This window comes from Myxine glutinosa, chromosome 2, assembly GCF_964187855.1.
Source record: "Myxine glutinosa chromosome 2, kmMyxGlut1.1, whole genome shotgun sequence".
Lineage (NCBI taxonomy): Eukaryota > Metazoa > Chordata > Myxini > Myxiniformes > Myxinidae > Myxine > Myxine glutinosa.
Genome location: NC_136262.1, coordinates 186,225,183 through 186,244,561, shown reverse-complemented (window position 1 = coordinate 186,244,561; position 19,379 = coordinate 186,225,183). Strand labels below are relative to the sequence as shown.

General features: G+C 42.7%; 1 protein-coding gene across 1 annotated transcript in view; it reads right to left on the bottom strand.

The window, feature by feature from the left end:
- LOC137420992 (ras GTPase-activating-like protein IQGAP1) overlaps positions 1 to 19,379 on the bottom strand; it is a 305,469-nt gene that overhangs the window by 144,108 nt on the left and 141,982 nt on the right. Inside the window, exons 17-24 of the mRNA XM_068106598.2 lie at positions 17,540 to 17,707; positions 16,658 to 16,800; positions 16,394 to 16,564; positions 12,537 to 12,620; positions 5,146 to 5,217; positions 4,703 to 4,772; positions 1,865 to 2,073; positions 286 to 438 (exon numbers count right to left, since the gene is read on the bottom strand). Coding sequence (XP_067962699.2) covers positions 286 to 438; positions 1,865 to 2,073; positions 4,703 to 4,772; positions 5,146 to 5,217; positions 12,537 to 12,620; positions 16,394 to 16,564; positions 16,658 to 16,800; positions 17,540 to 17,707 — 1,070 coding nt within the window. The remainder of the gene's footprint in view (positions 1 to 285; positions 439 to 1,864; positions 2,074 to 4,702; positions 4,773 to 5,145; positions 5,218 to 12,536; positions 12,621 to 16,393; positions 16,565 to 16,657; positions 16,801 to 17,539; positions 17,708 to 19,379) is intronic.

The window sequence follows — 19,379 nt, the reverse complement described above, 5'->3', positions numbered from 1 at the left end:
AAACCAACAAACAGACAGACAAACAAACACACAAACAGACAGACCCAAATGCTATACCCTCTCCTTTGGTGAGGATAATAATATGAACAACACAGGTCACACAATCAACAACTATTGTTAAATAGCATGCTATCTTTTATCCATGCCTTTAGAATATGATCTGAATGATTGTAATCAACAACATTACTGAAACCACATTCATGGCATAAAGCATGAGCACAATTGGCTTGCTGCACAATCACAGTTGACAACTGTGAGCCATATTCTGTTGAAAAAGAAAATCACCTGCAGGAGATAGAACAGGTGTTGATATGCTTCCAGTTTTGTGCGTTTCTCTTTGCTCAATGACTTAAGGCCTTTCTGCTTGTCCAAGGTCATCATGTCTTGCACTTGCTCCTTGTTCTTCTTGTTCAGCTTCTTGCTGTGCATCACAACATCCTGAGGATGCACCAATTAGTTGTCAACCTCAACGACACCAAAGAATGTAACTGCTATCATTTACCAAATCATCTCTTTGAAACAAACCAAAACTTACATTTGAGAGTAAAGTTTTTACATGGAGAGAGACAGATACAAATCCAGAAGTTTAATTGTGAAGTCAAACTCAACTATGCTCCAAAATTGACTTCATCAACTCGAGGTTGACAACTTTTCATTGACAAAATCCCATTTTATTTTGCCTGCCAATGTAGACCAACACTAAACTTTACATAATAGTTTCGCAGAAGGAAAACGGGAATTCTGGCTTTCCTGCAAAAAACAAAATGTTCGCTCAGCTGGTAAAATAAATCTAAAATCTCAGACAACTGAACCCTTCCCTTAACCTTAACCTGAACTATTAATGTTTGGTATCTTCGGGGTGTCGTAGAAAGCTGTAATTTAGCGTGCCGACGTACAACGAATCCGGTATACGGAGAAAAATCACAGAAGAGCATCCGTAAATGAAAATGTACATCAAAAAACGTAAATGCATATGTAAAAACAAACAAACAAAAAAAACCCCAATGGATAACTATCATTTGAAAATTGTAATTTCTATGACTGTAAAACTGTGAAATAAACATGACAATAATGTCCGCAAATGAAAAAAAGAAAAAGTATCCGTAAATGAAATATTTACGTAAAAACCAGTAAATGCATCCGTAAAATAAATAAATAAACCTAAATCGATATCTAACAGGAGGTTGGTGATGTTGCCTATAATCATAAAGCTTCTATTTATTATATACCTACATACAAAGCATGGTTTGTTATTGCTTACACAATGTGTAAGCTCTTTGAAAGTGTCGGGTGTCGTTACGTTTGAAAAACGTTTGAAAGTGTTACACAATGTGTAAGCATACCGCACGAGTATACTGTAAAATTATATATATATATATATATATTTTAAAAAACCAAAAAAACAATATATATATATATAGCCATCCATTCCTTATTGTTTCATACTACACTCAAACAACTCCACATTTATTAAAAACTATCAAAAGTAACCGCCCCTGGTGCTTGGAACAGCCAGCCATAGTGGTAGCGAGAATAACCACAGAAGATGCCAGTTCAGGGAAATTCAATCCATCCTGTCGCGCTCAATTTCACCAAAGGAAGTATACCCCATCATTTTTCCTGGGGATTTCCTGTTGGCCGAAGGAGCTGCTAACCCCGCTAAAACCTGGCCGGGACAAACGTTTACCTCTGTGACAAATTTGGTACAAATCCGTACAGAGGTGTAGGAGTGTATATGTAACACGGAGACAGGCAGAAAGACAGATCGACATTTATAGCTTTAGATGAAATTACATATTTACTCAGAACACAGAATCTCAAATAGATTTTCAACTGTTGTTTTTTTTATTTGCTCACAACATACCTGCACAGTAATCCTGTTCTTTACCAGGAGTCCAATCTTGATGTCCATGACATTGAGGTCCTGTTCCAACTGCTGATTCGAGTGGATCTTGGTCATGACCTCCTCACGCAGCCGCATAACCTCAACCTCCTCTGCAAAGTCACCTCCACTTTGCTGCAGGAGATGCGCAAACTTGCGCACAACACTCAGTGGAGGCATTGCTGAGCTGACTGCACCACATCAAGGTTTATCAGCATTAATGATTTAAAAAAGTGTTTCTCTGTTAGACAATTGTTGTACTGTGCAATGCAATTAAATGATCCATGAGAAAAATAACTTTTTTACAATAAGGTTCAACATAAATGCTTTACCAATTTTGTTTCTGCTATATGTTCACACGTGATCAACATATCAGAAAACAAGACCAAGAGTCTTATCAATGGCATAGCTGGGCTTGAATCTGTTGAAAGGAGGATCTGTTGAGTGGAGGATCTGTTGAGTGGAGGATCTGTCATCCCCCTGTCATGTGACCAGATCACCAGATCATCAGCTCTGATTGGTGGATGTTTGTGAGGGACACATACAGTGCATTCAGAAAGTATTCAGACCCCTTCACTTTTTCACATTTTGTTATGTTGCAGCCTTATGCTGAAATCGTTTAAATTCATGTTTTCCCTCATCAATCCACACTCAATACCCCATAGTGACAAAGAGAAAAAAGGATTTTAGAAAGATTTGCAAATTTATTAAAAAGAAAAAACTGAAATATCACATTCACATAAGTATTCAGACCCTTTGCTATGACACTTGAAATTTAGCTCAGGTGCCTCCCATTTCTCTTGATCATCTTTGAAATGTTTCTGCACCTTGATTTGAGTCCACCTGTGGTCAATTCAATTGATTGTACATGATTTGGAAAGACACACACCTGTCTATATAAGGTCTCCCAGCTGACAATGCATATCAGAGCAAAAACCAAGCCATGAGGTCGAAGGAACTGCTTGCAGAGCTCAGAGACAGGATTGTGTCGAGGCACAGATTTGGGGAAGCCTACAAAAAAAATTCTGCTGCATTGAAGGTTCCCAAGAGCACAGTGGCCTTCATAATTCTTAAATGGAAGAAGTTTGGAACAACCAGGACTCTTCCTAGAGCTGGCCACCCGGCCAAACTGAGCAATCAGGGGAGAAGGGCCTTGGTAAGAGAGGTGACCAAGAACCCTGATGGTCACTCTGGCTGAGCTGCAGAGATCCTGTGTGGAGATGGGAGAAACTTCCAGAAGGACAACCATCACTGCAACACTCCACCGATCTGGGCTTTATGGCAGAGTGGCCAGACGCAAGCCTCTCCACAGTGAAAGACACATGAAAGCCCGCTTGGAGTTTGCAAAAAAGTACCGAAAGGACTTTCAGACTGTGAGAATCAAGATTCTGTGGTCTGATGAAACCAAGATTGAACTGTTTGGCCTCAATTCTAAGCATCATGTCTGGAGGAAACCAGGCACTGCTCATCACCTGCCCAATACCATCCCAACAGTGAAGCATGGTGGTGGCAGCATCATGCTGTGGGGGTGTTTTTCAGCAGCAGGGACTGGGGGAATGGTCAGGGTTGAGGGAACAATGAACGGAGCAAAGCACAGAGATATCCTTAATGAAAACCTGAAACAGAGCGCTCAGGACCTCAGACTGGGCCGAAGGTTCACCTTCCAACAGGGCAATGACCTTAAGCACACAGCCAAGACAACGCAGGGGTGGCTTCGGGACAACTCTGTGGAGGTCCTTGAGTGGCCCAGCCAGAGCCCTGACTTGAACCCAATCGAACATCTCTGGAGAGACCTGAAAATGGCTGTCCACCGACGGTCCCCATCCAACCTGACAGAGCTTGAGAGGATCTGCAGAGAACAATGGCAGAAAATCCCCAAATCCAGGTGTGAAAAGCTTGTCGCGTCATACCCAAGAAGACTCGAGGCTGTAATCCCTGCCAAAAGTGCTTCAACTAAGTACTGAGTTAAGGGTCTGAATACTTATGTCAATGTGATATTTCAGTTTTTTCTTTTTAATAAATTTGCAAAACTTTCTAAAATCCTGTTTTCTCTTTGTCATTATGGGGTATTGAGTGTGGATTGATGAGGGAAAAAATGAATTTAAACGATTCCAGCATAAGGCTGCAACATAACAAAATGTGAAAAAAGTGAAGGGGTCTGAATACTTTCTGAATGCACTGTACATACACCGGATGGACAGACAAATGCTGTTCCAGACGGCATTGCCCTACGGGTTATGCCGTAACAATATGGCTGCCGAGCACGTGACCAATGACGCCATAAAAAAATTTTGTCGACAAATTTATCCCTATATCATGCCCAAGAAATTTCACACCGATTGGATCAAGTGTTGTACTTATTGATTTATGACGTCATAATGAAGGCACCTATGACATCATCATTAACATTTGTTATTCCCCATGGGGAGTACCTTACAATGAGCCACCTTTCATTTTTTTCGATAGAGCATTTTGAGATATAGAGCTGCAAAGTTTTTCGTTTTTTCCAAGATGGCGCCCATACCACGTGACATATGACGTCATCGATATCTTTAAAAAATAATTATACAGGAGTCGCTCCTTCTTTAACCTGTCTCCTCCCATTCATCGACACGGATTGTAGTGTATTTAACAGGTGCAATCAATAAAGGATCATAGCTTTCACCTGGATTTACCTGATCAGTCTATTTCTTGGAAAGAGCAGGTATTCCGAATGTTTTGTACACCGAGTGTAAATACACACACATATACTCATTCCAATTTAATGCACTGGTTTTCCCCACATTTTGTATGATGTATTGTTATGAAACTTTAACTTACTGAGTGTTCTGTAGTCCTCTCTTGCCTTGTTCGCTCTTAGGAAGGCTTGTATTTTTACAATACAATTGATCTAAAAAATGACAATGGCATCATAATAGGAGTGTAATAATTTATCACATTGTGTAAAAGTTTTCCAATGCATCATATTCCCAAAGAGCAGTAACATAAATTACAGTGTAAAACTCTTTATTTCTACTTCTTTAAACAAGCTGAGTACTGAAGAATTATTGAAATCAATCATCAGTCAAGAATTTCACAAAAAATGAAGACAAAATACTGTACAAGAAAATTTCCTTTCCAAAGAAAATGTTCTGAAATAATTAATTTAGCAATCATAGGCTGTACTTCATGAAGACAAAATTTTTTTTTTTTTTTATCATACAGACAGGTTTATCAAATGTCGATTCAAATAAGCAGTATCCTCACAAAACATCTTTGCTTACATGGTCTGTGAAATACTTGAGTCGTGCCCGATACCTCCGCTTTGCAAGATACATCCGCACCAATGCTTGAATCTATGAGAGCAAGACATGATCACATACAAACAAGTACAAGCGGTGAATTTTCATACAATATCTTCACACCAAAACCTTCTCAACTAAACACATGACAGTACTACAAACTAGAGGTTCCTTAGTAAGAGTATGCCATGCTGAAAATTAGCTCACTTCATTATTTTGCTTTCTGATAAAGATTGCAGAAACCATGCTGCCTAAAATTTTGTTTTACCTTTCCAGCTCACATTTTTTGGTGTGATATTGCCAAATCCTGATCGCTCCTGGATATGATTGATGCTGAAAAACTGCTTGAATTTTTTTTAACCAAAACCATTGTTTGCAAAAAGAGACCGACCAAAATGATGATGAGATCAGAGATAGTGGAGATGATGATGGAATTATCTGTAAAGTTATTTCGACATTAGCAAGGTAACAATGCTTTGCATGGGTGGGAAGCCAAAATAAATAAAAATAACAATGCGGAAATGGTGAATGCCAATGATGTTGATGTCGATTATCCTCGGGAAATGATGGCATTGCCTTTCTATGGCTGGTACACACGGGTAAGTGTGTGGTATAGACAGGGGTCGCCACTCCTCTGCGTCCCTCTGATGGCCGCTGTGGAATTCACCCACTTCCACCCGTGCTGTTGGAGTCAACTGGACGCTCAACAACCAGATGTGCAGAGCCATGTGCCGTTTAAACCGCATGGCTGCGGACCGTTACCCTGGTAAGGGGGGCTGACAGGTAGTACACCTTGCCCACAGGTGACCTGGGGTTATGCAAGGCAGGGGTATCCATCTCCCTGAAGTATTAGAAGACACCCGAATGCTAAACCATTGAACCAATAAATTCCACATTATTGTGCCACCTTCAGTCGAACGTCAGATATGGACAACCGGTTCGTGAATGACTTGGGTAAAAAAACAGCAAATGGCAAACGATGAACCAATAAATTCCACATTTCTATGCCACCTTCAGTCAAACGTCAGGCATTGACAGCAGGTTCGTGGAGGACTTTGGTCAAAAAAACGTACCCTGTCTGAATGGTTCTACATCCAGTCAATGGCGAATATGCATATGGCGCATCCGTGAATGTCACGGTTTGAAAGTAGAAACCCTCACGTCATTTCCTTGTTCATATTGAAATGCAATATCTCTATTTTCACTCCAAACAACATCATTCCATTCATACATTAATACCATAACAAAATAATGTGTTAAATAACGATTGTATTGAGATATTATCAAACTAGCCCATTGTCGTCTTCTGTTTACTTCCGGATTCGGGGCAAGTTTGTATCGAGTTAATTTTAAAATCATAATTTTATTGAGGAATTTATGAAAGCTCCTATGTTGTCCACAATGTTACAATGTTACTACTCCTCCTGTGTTACAATATCCGTTGGGACCCCAGAACTTTCCACAGAAGGTTTAGTGGGGCTAGCCCCAAAACTGAGGGAGCAGTTTGGGGACGGACAGAGACTCCTGTTTTATAATATAGATTATCAAGAAGGTAATAATAATTAGATCACTGGGATTGTAAGAATGAGATAAAAATGATGATAAACCTCATTCCTTTCTTGCCTTGTGTAATATGTTTTCTTAACTTCAAATGTGTTAAGTGAGATACGAGATACAGACCAAGATGCACCCAAGCGTTTTATTATTCTTCATAATAAATATTATAATTTGAAAGAAAATATACAACAACAACAACAACAACATGCATTTTAAGGCCATTTTCCCTGCCAGAGCGGGGGTTAGCCTTGCGGTCCCCATGACAATCTTCTCCATTTTGCCCTATATTCTGCATCTCCCCTTGTTAACCCCCTTGCCCGCATTTCTTCTTCCACCATCTTTAGCCAAGTCTTTCTCGGTCTTCCCCATCCTCTACTTCCTTCTACATTCATTTCCATCTCACTCTTCTCAACCAGTCACTTTCATCCTTCCTCAACACATGACCAAACCATCTCAACCTGTTCCTCTTCACAGCATCAATCACAGGCTCTATTCCCATCATCTTTCGCAATTCATCATTTGTCTTCCTCTCTCTCAACGATACTCCGCACATCCACCGAACCATTCGCATTTCCACCCTTTCCAGCCTTCGTTGCTGCTCTACATTCATGACCCATGTCCCACTCCCATAAATCATAACACTTCTCACACATGCAGCATACACCTTTCCCTTCAGCTTCAACGACATTCCCCTCCTCATCAGCACGCCACTCAGTTCCCGAAGCTTCTTCCATGCACATCTCACTCGAGCAACCGTTGCCAAGTCTGATCCACCTTCTCCATTCAGCATGTCTCCGAGGTAGCAAAATGTTTTCACACCTTCCAGCTTCACGCCGTCTCCAAGATCCAACTCAACATATCCTCCATCTGCAGCTCCCTCTGTGCACACCTTACATTTGAATGTAGCTGCCACACTGGTTAATGACCCTCTCAGACCGCTACATTTTTGATGAACCCACTCAGCGCACATTGTACATTGAATGGAGTTCACTCCGACACCCTTCCTGCACACAGCACATGGCCACTTCCCAGTTCTTTCCACCTCACCACATGCTTTACCACTTGCCATCACCTTCGTCTTTCCTATATTCACCTTCAGACCTTTTGTCTCCATACATTCCTTCCACTTGTTCATCTTTTCCTTCAGTCCATCCATACTTTCCGCAATCAACACCAGATCATCTGCATACAACAACTCCCACGGTAAACACTCCTTTACGTTCTGAGCCAGCACCTCCATCACAGCTACAAATAGTAGTGGACTTAGTACCGACCCCTGATGCACTCCCACCTTCACCTCAAACTCACCACTGTTCCCATCCTTCGTCCTTACAGCTGTGCGCACTCTTTTGTACATTGCCATCACTACTCTGATCAACCATTCCTCCACTTCTAACTTCCTCAATGCCCATGTCAATACTTCGTGTGGAACCCGATCGAATGCTTTCTCCAGATCAACAAACCCAAGAAACAAGTTCTTCCTTTTCTCCATGTACTTCTCCTGCAACTGCCTCACAATAAAGAGCGCGTCTGTCGTTCCTCTTCCTGGCATAAATCCAAACTGCATTTCGTCGATCTTCACCTTCCTCCTTATCCTCCTCTCCAACACCCTTTCCAATACCTTCATTCCATGCACCAATAACTTTATCGCTCCGTAAGAGCCACACTCCAGAGGGTCACCTTTCCCCTTGTATGGAGGGACGAGGGTACTCAGTTCCCAAGCCACTGGAATGCGGCCTTCTTTCACCACCAGATTACAGATCTCTGTCATTCTCTTCACACCCAAACTTGCTGCTGCCTTCAACATATCTCCCACAACTTCCGTCGGCCCTCCCTCTTTTCTACTCTTCATTGCTTTTATCGCTTCCTCAACTTCCTTCTCAGTTTTCTTCTCTGCCGGTCCTAAAACTGGGTTACTCTCTATGTTGCCATCCCATTCATTCTCTGTATTCAACAGCAATATTCAATATTGTAATGTAATATTGTAATGCAATGTAATGTATTCAATATTCTCTGTATTTGAAAGAAAATATAGAAATGTAGAATTTATTTATATGGATGGATGATCCTCGTGACATCATCAGGTACATTGGGTATGCGGGTGTCTTCTGATACCTCAGGGAGATGTATGCCCCTGCCTTGAATAACCCCAGGTCACCTGTGGGCAAGGTGTAGTACCTGTCCAGCCCTCCTTACCAGGGTAACGGTCCGCAGCCATGCGGTTTAAACGGCAGATGGCTCTGCACATCTGGTGGATGAGAGTCAATTTGACTCCAACAGCATGGGCGGAAGAGGGTGAATTCCCCCAACGGCCAGCAGAGGGATGGAGAGGTGTGGCGACTCCCCATCTATACCACACACTTACTCGTGTGTACCAGCCATAGAAAGGCAATATGATGGCAAACACACCATCATTGCCCGAGGAGACTCGACATCATCACATAAGGCTGCCAAGGCAGTTTCATTGGCTAAGGAGCACAATCCTGGACAAGTCACCACTCCAACACAGGATACTCAATGGGCTCTCTTTTCCCAGTAAGCTGGTACTCATTTTGCCTACCTTGGAAGGATGACAGGCTGGAACGGCTGGCGCTTGAACTCAGGACCTTAAGATCAGAAGTCAACCATCTTAACTGTTAAGCTAGCACCAAGTTTTCATTTACATTTGCTTTCAGGCAAATATATTGCGAATATATTTGGAAATGCGAATGGTTCGGTGGATGTGCGAAGTATCGTTGAGAGAGAGGAAGACAAAGGATGAATTGTGAAAGATGATGGGAATAGAGCCTGTGATGGATGTTGTGAAGAGGAACAGGTTGAGATGGTTTGGTCATGTGTTGAGGAAGGATGAAAGTGACTGGTTAAGAAGAGTGATGGAAATGAATGTAGAAGGAAGTAGAGGACGGGGAAGACCGAGAAAGACCTGGCCAAAGATGGTGGAAGAAGAAATGCGGGCAAGGGGGTTAACAAGGAGAGATGCAGAAAATAGGGCAAAATGGAGAAGATTGTCATGGGGACCGCAAGGCTAACCTCCGCTCTAGCAGGGAAAATGGCCTTAAAATGCCTGTTGTGGTTGTTGTGTTCAGGCAAATATATTAAACTACTGTGAGTACCTCCATCCAAAAATGGCCTCTAAAGGTGGTTTTTTTTTTTTGTGAGTACCTCCATCATGAAACTCTTTGAATGCCCCACACAGCAAATTAACAAGAAATTTGAGGTTCAATTCACCAAACAAATACCGAATTTTTGTTAAATTACCTTTACAGTCCCTTTGTTTTAATATTAATCAATGTGTGGAATTTGAATCTGAAGTCACAATATAAAATTAAATGAAGGTATAAATGGGAATTTTAAACAGGCAACACAAAACAATGTGAAGAAATTAGGAAAAACCCATTGAAGGAACTCAGACATTTTTAATTTTTTTTAATTTTTTTTGTATACATAATCGAGGCTCGTGAAAGAGCTGACATTTATCACACAAACAAATCAAACAGACAAAGAACCAAAGTATATAAAAAAGGAAGCGGTAGACAAGATGGGGAGAGAAAGGGAAGCACATAAACACAACATTTGTGAGGGGCATCGGGAATGTGTGGGAGGGAGAGGGCTTGGGGGGAGGTGGCATGGGAAGGGGGGTGGGGGGTGGGAGGAGTATAAACACAAGGACACCAAGGACTTCCAGGAAAGAAGTTGGTATTTCAAAAAAGAGGATTTGGGGTGAAATTAGCGGGGGTAGAAAAGATCAAGGTTTTGGATGGGGGAAGATAAGAGATGGTGGTGAACAGCTGTTTTAAAGACCTGGAGGGAGGAGTGGGATTGAAGGGAGTGGGGGAGTTTGTTCCAGAGGCGGGAGAAAAGAGGAATGAAAGAGGAATGAAAGAGTGAAGGTGAGCAGAGAGTCTTGATTTTGGCAGTTTAACCATAAGAGGGTTGCAGGCAGATCTTGTGCGACCTGTATGAATATTTGGGGGACAGAGCCCAGAGAGAGCTGAGGGGGCAAGGCCAGAGAGGAGTCGGGAGAAGACAGAAGGACCACCAACCTGCCTGCGGTGAGTGAGTGAAAGGCCCTCGGAGTTAGCTTCATCGCAGGAGATTTCAATGATTCTGAAAGCTTTGGTTTCAACAGCGTGAAGCCGAGCTAGGTGTGAGGCAGGAGCACTGGCCGAGAGGGGGGAACAGTATTCCATTGAGCTGCGGATGAAAGCCTTGTATGTGGTGAGGAGCTCAGGTGTGCCAAGGAAGAACTTCGCACAATGGAGGATGCCCAGTCGGCGACTGGCTTTGGAGGCCAGATTTGAAATGTGGTTTTCCCAGGAAAGATCATGGCAGATAGTGAGACCGAAAAGCTAGAGTGACAGAACTTCTTGGAGAGGATTATTCAGAAAGTGGATGAGAGGGTTGTCCAGTCGATCTTTTCGGAGAGACATCGTAAGAGTGTGAGATTTTTCAGGATTGAAAGACATGTTCCACTTGTTTGCCCAGTCAGTGATTTTGTCCAGGTCTGCAGAGAGTGAGGAGGCTGCAGACTGCTGATCTGTGGGATGAGGAATGGAGCGGCAGAGAGTGGAGTCATCAGCAAAGAGATAGAGAGGATTTTCAAGAGAGTGAGAGAGATCATTGATGAAGACCAGAAAAAGCACAGGGCCCAGAACACTACCTTGGGGAACTCCAGCCTGAACAGGAAGAGGAGATGAGAGATCCCCATTTAGGGCCACAATATGACAATATGACATTGATATCCAGCAAAGGTAGCAGCGCTAGTTAATAAATCACACTCTACTGTAATTACAGTAGTGCCTGCTTGTGTGTGTGTTTGTGTGTGTGTGTGTGTGTGTGTGTGTGTGTGTGTGTGTGTGTGTGGGTTTGACTTCAATGCACTCTGAAAGCTTGTGTTTGTTGTTGCTGTTGTTGTTGTTGTTGTTGTATAACCCCGGACAGTTTTCTCGAACAGGCCAATGGCATGGAGACAGCCAATCGATTTCCCAGAAGTGACCCAAATATCCGCCACTTCCAAGATGATGTACTCTTGCCTTCATGAAGCCATGGCCACGAGAGAGTTAGAGATAGAAAGAGAATGGGCCGGTCCATGGGGACTGGTCATCGCTCTGGCCGTGGCTACATTTTTGAAGTAAAAATAAATTAATCATCCGAGGGATTCAGGGTCGGGGTGGATCGTAATTCTTTCTACGAGTATGTAAATATGTATGGCATAGCAATGCTCCCGGTGGGAGAGGGCATTACTAGTCTTACTAAAATACGCAAATTCAACATTACTTTGCATCTCTGGACTTAACTCACTCCAGCGCCTTTGTTGTCGATTCAAAAAGTGCATCGATCTTATCCTGAAGGGCTGAAAAAGAATCCTCATGTTTTGCCGGAAATTCCACAATTGTGTGGAATATGAATATACTCGTATTATCACCCAGAAACCAATGCCTTCCATGAATATGATGTCTCATTGCAGACGTTGCCATCATTGGAGAATAAATGAGTATTGTGGAATAGCGGGAGTGTTTCTCCCCCGTGCATGGTGGACATCCATGAAATAGACACTGCTTGAACTATTATCCAACATTGCCGACAGCCCGTTGAAGAGAGACAATTAGGACGTGATGGAGTGATGTGACAGATAGGGATATTTAGAGCATGGAACTGAGCTTTCTATAAAACTCAACTATTTCATAAAACTCAACGATCTCCTCTAATATCCCTTTGGTTTCTGTCAATGTTATCCTGTTTGTTTTGTACGATTAATGTGGAGTATAGGAATTGATTCACAGCATAAGATGTATTTAGGATCTTCATGGTCTCACCTTTATTATTGATGGCACGTTGCTGTGCAGAAATGCCACCCGATTACGGTAATTCCTCTTTTGGTAGAAGCCACGCCAGTGTGCCTGTGGGCAAATTAATAGATTCAGGAATTGGGATCAATTAATGTAAGAATGATATTAAAATTTCGATTAATACGAAAAGAAAAAACACATCAGGCACAGGTCAAATGTATTTCTGGTTATAAACAGACTTACTGTATTCTGCTCTTCCTCTCTCCTTTATAAAGGATGAAGTCCGATGGCACCAAGCTCCTGCCCTGCCTTGACCACGATACTCCTCCACTCCACTCTGTCCTTAGCCAACTCTCTCCATTCTCCAACTACTCCACCTCACTGATATCCCTTTTCACACAATCCTCCCATCTCAACCGCGGTCTACCTCTTTTCTTCCTACTTTGTTCCCTCAACCTATCTGCTCTCTTTTCCATTCTCTCTTCCTCAATCTGCACCAAGTGTCCAGCCCATCACAGCTGGCATTTCACCATTCTCCCGGTCAAGCTCATCTGCACACAAATCTTCTCCCTCAGTTATCCATTCTCCTTCGATCCACCCTCTTCACTCCAGCAATCCTCCTGACCCAGTTGTTCTCGCAAACCTGCAGCCTCTGTTGTTGTCGCTCTGTCAGTGCCACCATCTTCAGGCCGTAAAGGTAGGCCGGGGTTATGCACGACATCAGAACCTTCCCTTTCATTCTCCTTGAAATCTTTCTGTCTGCCATTACTCCCTCCACCCTCCTCCACGCATTCGCACTCACCTGAATCCTCCTCCGCACCTCTGCCTCTGACTTACCATCCCTGGTCACTGTTCACCTGAGATACTCAAAACTATTTCCTTGTGTGATCTCCTTTCCCTTTAACCTGATATTCATTTATTTTCTCTGCTGCCAAACCCACATAACCTTCATCTTCTCCATGCTCATTTTCAGCCCATGGTTCTCAAATGCCTCCTTCCACTCCCCCAGTACTTCCTGAATCTCCCACTTACTCTCTGCCACAACAGCCAGATTGTCTGCATGCAACATCCTCTCCAGAAATTATTTCATGTTTACCTTCCTGCTTACCAGCTCCATCACCATGATAAACATGAGTGGGCTGAGAGCACTTCCCTGCCTCAAACCGGTGTTCACATTGAACTCCTCCAACATCCCAGGACCAAACAAAAGCTTTCCCTTCATTTTATTGTCCATCCCTTCCACCAACCTAATGTCTACTTCCAGGACTCACATCCATTTCAGTGTCGCCATCACCATCTCTCTTGGGACAGTGCCATAAGCCTTTTCCAGGTACAGTTCACAAATACCAATGCCATTTCACCTTGCACCTCCAACCTCTTCTCCATAAGCTGTCTCAGCTGATAGATAGACGTGATAAACCAAATGTCCTTGACTTGTGCCACTGCTAACATATTTATTAAACACCAGTGTTTCTCTTAAAGAATAAGAGAATGCAATTTTTTGACTTTAGTTTTTCAAATACATTCAGCATTAAGCCGAGCCATAATTTTGTAAACTTAAACAAGACCAAAAGTGTAACAGCGGCGTAGCCGGGCTTTTAAAATATTATAAACCACAAACATATTATTAGCTTTTCAAACCGTCACTAATGCTGCTTATAACATAAAACAAATAAATTTGGAGGAATCCCGACATCCGTGAGGTACGTTTTACTTACAGAACTGAGTGAAGATCTACTGTAATCTATATACCCCACAAGGGTTGGAGGGGTGCTCATTTACCAAGCAGCTAGCTAGTGCTTGCCAGGCCAGCCGTTCCTTAATGGTTTTGAATGGAGTGCTTGCTCGAATGCTTTAACCACTTGGCGATCTCTCCACAAGAACCTTGGTAAATGAACACACACCCAATGTTATTGAGACCCAACCACAGATCTACTGTAATCTACATACCCCAAAGAGGAATAACCCTTCCTGCCGCTCCCGTATTGAGTGGGTGTAGGCCTACTAGTAAATTAAAATGTTGGTCGGTGGAGTCAGCCATCATAATGACATCATAGACGTAATGACGTAACGGACACAAAACTGCCGCTACTTTTATTATGTAGAAGATGAAATATTTTAACTTCCAGTACATTTGCAGTCACTACGAAGGGATTAGTGTGACGATTAGATTTACTATAATATCAACGTTACGTTATCATTATTTCGAAAATTATATTACCATTAAAAAACCGAAGCGAATTCCTTACTTCCACGCCAACCGAGGTGTTTCGATCATTTTTGACAAAGTTATGGCACTTTGAACTTTGGTAATTTCCCCAACAGTTTTCCGGACGACAGACTGCTGGTAGGGGACATGTATTGCAGCACAATACTCAGAATGTTTGTTAATAGTTGTGCCGAACACCGCTTATCATGGAATCATGAACCATACACCGCTTCAATCCATTAACTTTGCATTCATGACATTGGGATTAAAGTGTTATGGTTACATTTACTATATTATTATTATTACAAAAACGATACTACTGAAACGATACACTACTGTATTAAGAAACCTGGGCGAAATTTGTCCGAAGTGGTCCGAAGATGAGGCATGCGGCCTAAGGCCTATACGTACCGTATTGTTGGAAGAGCCGTAACGCCGATGCTTTTGATATTTGATGATCTATTTAACAATCGGTTTGTTTGTATTTCACACTGAATGAAAAACGTAAAGGTAGAGCATGACGATTGTGATATATGACAGATTTGACGATATGTTCGGCTTGAACGAAATTGGAATTCAAATGGGGGTGTGCGGAGTCAGCCGCCGTACCGCCGTAATGACATCAGGCGTAATCGCATCATCCTGTCATGTGACCAGATCCTCAGCACTGATTGGTATACGTTTGAGGGGACATATGGTCGTTTGAGGGCCCTATGGGCTATGCCGTAAAAATCATTTAATTATAAACAACAAGAAAGGCACTCGGTAAAGAGCCTATCTCCACCAAGCTAAACAGTTTACATCTTATAACCCACTGATAGGCCGGATCTAACCCTAACCCTAACCCTAAATCAAAATCGAATTGGCTTTTTTTTGTGTACATAGTCAAGGCTCGCGGAAGAGCTAGACCACAGAACGGATCAGCACAACACATAACACAAGGAACAGCAGAAGGAGAAGGGGGGTACACCAACAGCAGGGTCGAAGGAGAAAATAGATGAAGACAGACAAACAAGTTAACGATGAGAGGTAGGGGAGAATGCAAGGGTGATGGACATGATGGACACAGAAGCAAAGTTTTGGGTTCTTGTCACCGACCCAACTCAACCACCAAGTTGTCATAACACATGTCATAATCCACAACGTTTTGAGATATCCTGCTACATATTGTTTTGGCTCAATCACAAAATGATGAAGAATCAATTGAACAATTCTAGAATCCAGATCCATACCTGCACCAAAATGTAATCAATTCGTCATTGTCACACACCCAATCTGTCCACCAAAATTTGTCAGGATCCATCCATAATCTATCGGGATATCCTGCTCACAGACAAACAGAGGTAAAAACATAACCTCCGTCCACCTTTGGTGGCATCGGGTAACTAGTGTGAGAAAGTTAATATTTAACAGGGATCTCGGAAAAAAAATGATGGCGTTCATGTAATTTTGCAATTGCCTAGGCCCTTTACTTAAAAGGTCATAAGTGCAATGAGGCCTTCAATACTTTTATAATATTAACCCTAAGTGCTAATGTAAGCTCGCATTCAATGATCAAAGTTAGCCAGATGGTTATGTTTACTATGGTGAGAAAACACATTAGAAACAGCAGAAGGTGTGGAAGGAAGTAACGCACAAGGTTCTCCGGCAATATGTACGTTCCAGGATATGTTACCTGCAGCTTGATAATTGCAGGCTCTTGTCGCTCTAAGAAGGCCTTCCGATTGGCTAATTCTCTCCGCACAACAAAGCCACGCCCATGCGCCTGAAGTAACAGAACAACTCGTTCATGAGCAATCCAGAGCTGCTCTCGGTTGTAGGTGGCTGTCACCCGGCCTACTACAGCCTAAATAGACGACGACAGCACAAAGCACAAAAGTCCAATTAGGAAACAGAATGTCGAAGGTTGCCTCAAATGCAAGCCTGCAAGTGTAATTACCTGGATCTCCTCACGGCTCAGTTGGCAGTACTTGGGTGTAAATTCAGTCGGCTTCTCCCAGGTGCCTTCTTGACTTGCTGCTTGATAATAAAAATCAAAGCCATCTCGCATACGGTGCCGAACCCAAACAGCTTCCGTACAACCTGCGGAAACAATTGTTCACATGTATTTTTGAAAAATACCTAAAATATTGCGTATCCAAAAGGTTGTGGCACATTGGAAAAGTTTAATGTACATTGGAAATTATAATGTTCAATTTGTTTATTTCCTGAGAGTAATAGTCTGTGATGATGTTATTGCTCAATGTGGTTTTATGTTGTGTGATGTGATCCCATTGGTTGGACAGTTTTGCCCGAGTCCACTCACAATTTCAACCTGAAAAATCATACTGCCACCATGTTGGCGTTTACTTTTATGTGAAGCCAAAGACATCTTCCGAGCTGTCATATTCACAATCGCCATGCCCTCCCTATAAGTTTTCCCTTCAGTGTAAAATGATCAAAGTAACAGTTAAAAGGATTTTGAGCCAACAGGCATCAAAGGCCTTGTGAAGATAGGTTTCAGCGATCCAGGCAATGGTCTGTCGTCCATACACCGCCCAAATAACTGTGGCATTCTTTCAGGCAGGGCTTTTATAGTGGAGGTTACACAGGTCCTTGCTATTATTTCCGACTATTTTCTTTTAAACAACTCGACCAGGGACCATAAAACCCATGTCATGATAAAGGCCTTTGTCCAAGGATTTCTGGGAATCTCGCGACATTGTGAAAGGGATTGGAGGCGAAGTGGCAGTTTGCGATTGCGGGCAGAGCTCATAATCATGTGCTTTCGGTTTGAAAGAACCGTTTGACACACGCACACACGCAAACACACACATCTTACCATTAGTGATCTTCTCTGTGCGGGCATCTGCCAGTTCATACTGGTACACATCGGTGCACTCGGGTGTAACGCCTCGCAAAGCCAATGCTGATGAGCGTAGGGCTACAAGTGTCATGTCAGCATCTTCCAAGACCACAGCTGCATCAACTGCAGATACTCCAGCTGCCACTGCAATCCACAAAAGGGATAACAACATTAAATAAATGAATACCATTTCCAATTAAGTGAAGGTGTTGAAATTAGAATTGAATGTTCATGAACTGAATCTATAAATTTAATTATTAACGATAACAATATTATTTCAAATTATTTAAATCGAACTGAATATGATTAACAGCTTTTTTCTAATGTGATTAACAACACTGCTCTCTATCTCTTTGCTGATTAATCTACTCTCTGTCACTCCATTCCTCATCCCTCAGATCGGCAGTCTGCAGCCTCCTCACTCTCTGCAGACCTGGACAAAATCACAGTCTGGGCAAACAAGTGGAACATGTCTTTCAATCCTGACAAATCTCACACTCTTAGGATGTCTCTCCGAAAAGACCGACTGGACAACCCTCCCATCCACTTTCTGAATAATCCTCTCCAAGAAGTTCTGTCACTCAAGCTTTTGGGTCTCACTATCTGCCATGATCTTTCCTGGGAAAACCACATTTCCAAGCTGGCCTCCAAAGCCAGTCGCCGACTGGGCATCCTCCGTCGTGTGAAGTTCTTCCTTGGCATACCTGAGCTCCTCACCACATACAAGGCTTTCATCCGCAGCTCAATGGAATACTGCTCTCCCCTCTGGGCTGGTGCTCCTGCCTCACACCTAGCTCGTCTTCACGCTGTTGAAACCAAAGCGTTCAGAATTATTGGAATCTCCCGCGATGAAGCTAACTCCAAGGGCCTTTCACTCACTCACCGCAGGCAGGTTGTGGTCTTTCCGTCTTCTACCGACTCCTCTCCGGCCTTGCCCCCCCAGCTCTCTCTGGGCTCTGTCCCCCAAAATATTCCTACAGGTCGTACAAGATCTGCCTGCAACCCTCTTATGGTTAAACTGCCAAAATCAAGACTCTCTGCTCACCTTCACTCCTTCATTCCTCTTTTCTCCCGCCTCTGGAACAAACTCCCTCACTCTCTTCAATCCCACTCCTCCCTCCAGGTCTTTAAAACAGCTGTTCACCACCATCTCTTATCTTCCCCCATCCAAAACCTTGATCTTTTCTACCCCCGCTAATTTCACCCCAAATCCACTTTTTTGAAATACCAACTTCTGTCCTGGAAGTCCTTGGTATCCTTGTGTTTTATACTTCTCCCACCCACCCCCCCCCCCCCTTCCCACGCCTCCTCCCCCCAAGCCCTCTCCCTCCCACACATCTCCCGATGTCCCTGCTCTCAAATGTTGTGTTTGTGTGCTTCCCCTTCTCTCCCCATCTTGTCTACCGCTCCCTCTTTTTATATGTTTTGTTTGTCTGGTTGATTTGTTTGTGAAATAAATGTTAGCTCTTTCACGAGCCTCGATTCTGCATACAAAAAAAAAACTTTTGTAATCCAGTTGCATCTCAGATTTAATATGCATGTCGTAAATTTTGTCATGATACCGGCACACAATGTCTGATAGCTACGCTCAAGAGATACAGTCAAATCTTTAAAGTCTGTACAACCTAAATGCAGATATTAAATAAAGGGCAATGGAGCAAAACCTCCTGCCACCGCAACATCACAGCAGATTTTTTTTCCGATGCAACCTTACAGGGTGCAAATGCAAAACCAGGCAAATCCTGCTTATTTTCCTGGGAAATCCTGCTTATTTTCTTGGGAAATCCTGCTTATTTTCCTGGGAAATCCTGCCTAT